A 1822-nucleotide genomic window follows, 5' to 3' on the forward strand; every position below is an offset into this window, starting at 1 on the left:
ATGAGGAGCATGAAAGGTGAAGTGGTGCTCAACATCCCTGCTGAGAAGGCGTGGGAAATGTACAGAGACAATGAAGTTATCAGTAAAATAAATTCTGAAATGCTTGCCCGAACTGAATACATCCAAGGAGATGGTAGCCCTGGAAGTTTGAGTATATATATATGTCTTTCTCAAGCTTGATTCTATAAGCTTAATTGAGTTAATTAGATAAAGTGATTTTGTGTATGAATTTGTAAAAATTAGATTTATCAACCTTATTTCGTTTTAAACAAAATAGGATGATATTAATAAATTAAAAATAATAATAAATTTATTTACAAATGTTTAAATATATATATATATACATATATATTTAAATGTCTATATAAGTATATTTTTATATATGTATATATTTAAACATATAATTAATGTTGTAATATAATTAAATCAAGCATTATATTCATGACTTTATTGACGAATGCATTTAAACTTGAGCTTAACTAATTTACTAAATTATAAAATTAAAAAAAAAAAAAAACAAAAAAAAACAAAAAAACCATAAAGATTCTATTTGTCTAGCTAGCCTTCAAGCTACTAAAATAACAACTAAGTTCATACATAACCCTATATAATATGCACTCGCTTTTGCATTCTTGATATCCTCTACATATCCTATTCGTCCCCCAATGAAAGTTGCTTCAGAACTTGCCTCAATTCTATGTTTGATTTAAGGATTATATTTTTAAAAATTTTCTTAGTAAGGAGGAAAAGTAAATTTAAAATATAATATTTTCCTTACTAATAGTTATAAATATAAATAAGAAAAAAGTTTGACTTCAAATATGTCTGGAGTCTAGAGCCTTAAGCTTCAACTCCCAATAAGAAAATTACATGTGTGAGGTCCCAAAAAAAAAAAAAAAAAAAACGAAAATTTCCTAAGCAAGTTCAGGTGAATTATCCAAACCATAACTATTGAAAGCTCCCTAACGCAAGATTATCGTAAATTTCAATTCAAGTTTTAATTTCAGAATCACCTTCCATCCTTAAACTTAAACTTGAGAACCAAAACAACCTCAAAAAAAAAAAAAAAAAAAAAAAAAAAAAAAAAAAAAAAAAAAAAAAAAAAAAAAAAAACCATATATAATTTTGTGCACATACGTAGTTATATAAAAATGGATGTAAATTCTGATGCAAAAGTGGTGGACGCAGCCATCAGCAACTTCGTGAAAGAATCAACTGAGAAGATAGAGAAGGTGGAGACGGGGCAGTCTGTGACATACCGTGTGATCGGAGGTGACTTGAGGAGGATGTACGATCCATATAGGGTCACCTTCTCATTCATTCCTGTGGAGGGAAAAGAGAATGAGATGTGTCTCGCTGAATGGAAGGCTGAGTTTGAGCCACTCACTCCAGAAACGCCTCCACCATTGAAGGCAAAGGATGCTGCTCTAGGATTCCTCAAGTGGTTTGAGAAGTTTGAGCTAACCTGCTAGCTACAAATTAGCTTAGCTAGCTAGATCAATACATGAGCTATATATGGTGAATAAGAAAAATAAGATGGGGAAGCTGTGTGTGTTTCTTTATATATTGAAGTCAAATTAGGATATATTTATGTATGTCAAAATTTATGAATGTGGATCAATCAATGACTACTTGGGATTTCACGTACGGTTGTTAAGTTTGTATTTATGTATACATACATACATACATACATATATATATATATATATATATGAGACAAATGACTATATGAATTTGTAATTCAAGCTTGACAAACCCAAATAACAAATAGATATTCTATGTTTGGTCCCTATATTTTCGCACGATTTCTACTTTGGTCCCT

The 1822-nt window shown here is 29.9% G+C and overlaps 1 protein-coding gene across 1 annotated transcript; it reads left to right on the forward strand.

The window, feature by feature from the left end:
* LOC115955065 lies at nt 1–1523 on the forward strand. The gene is made up of 2 exons (XM_031073103.1): nt 1–163; nt 1177–1523. Exons 1-2 carry the CDS (start codon nt 1–3, stop codon nt 1470–1472), a joined length of 459 nt encoding a protein of 152 aa, XP_030928963.1. The 3' UTR covers nt 1473–1523.
* The last annotated feature ends 299 nt before the right edge of the window (nt 1524–1822 follow it).

Source organism: Quercus lobata, chromosome 8, assembly GCF_001633185.2.
Source record: "Quercus lobata isolate SW786 chromosome 8, ValleyOak3.0 Primary Assembly, whole genome shotgun sequence".
NCBI lineage: Eukaryota > Viridiplantae > Streptophyta > Magnoliopsida > Fagales > Fagaceae > Quercus > Quercus lobata.

Excerpts from the sequence above, each read along its gene's own strand:
- LOC115955065 (XM_031073103.1), top strand. The coding sequence starts at position 1 with ATGAGGAGCATGAAAGGTGAAGTGGTGCTCAACATCCCTGCTGAGAAG. Across the intron at positions 164-1,176 it reads AAGTTTGAGTATATATATAT|TGGTGGACGCAGCCATCAGC; the intron begins GTCTTTCTCAAG and ends CTGATGCAAAAG.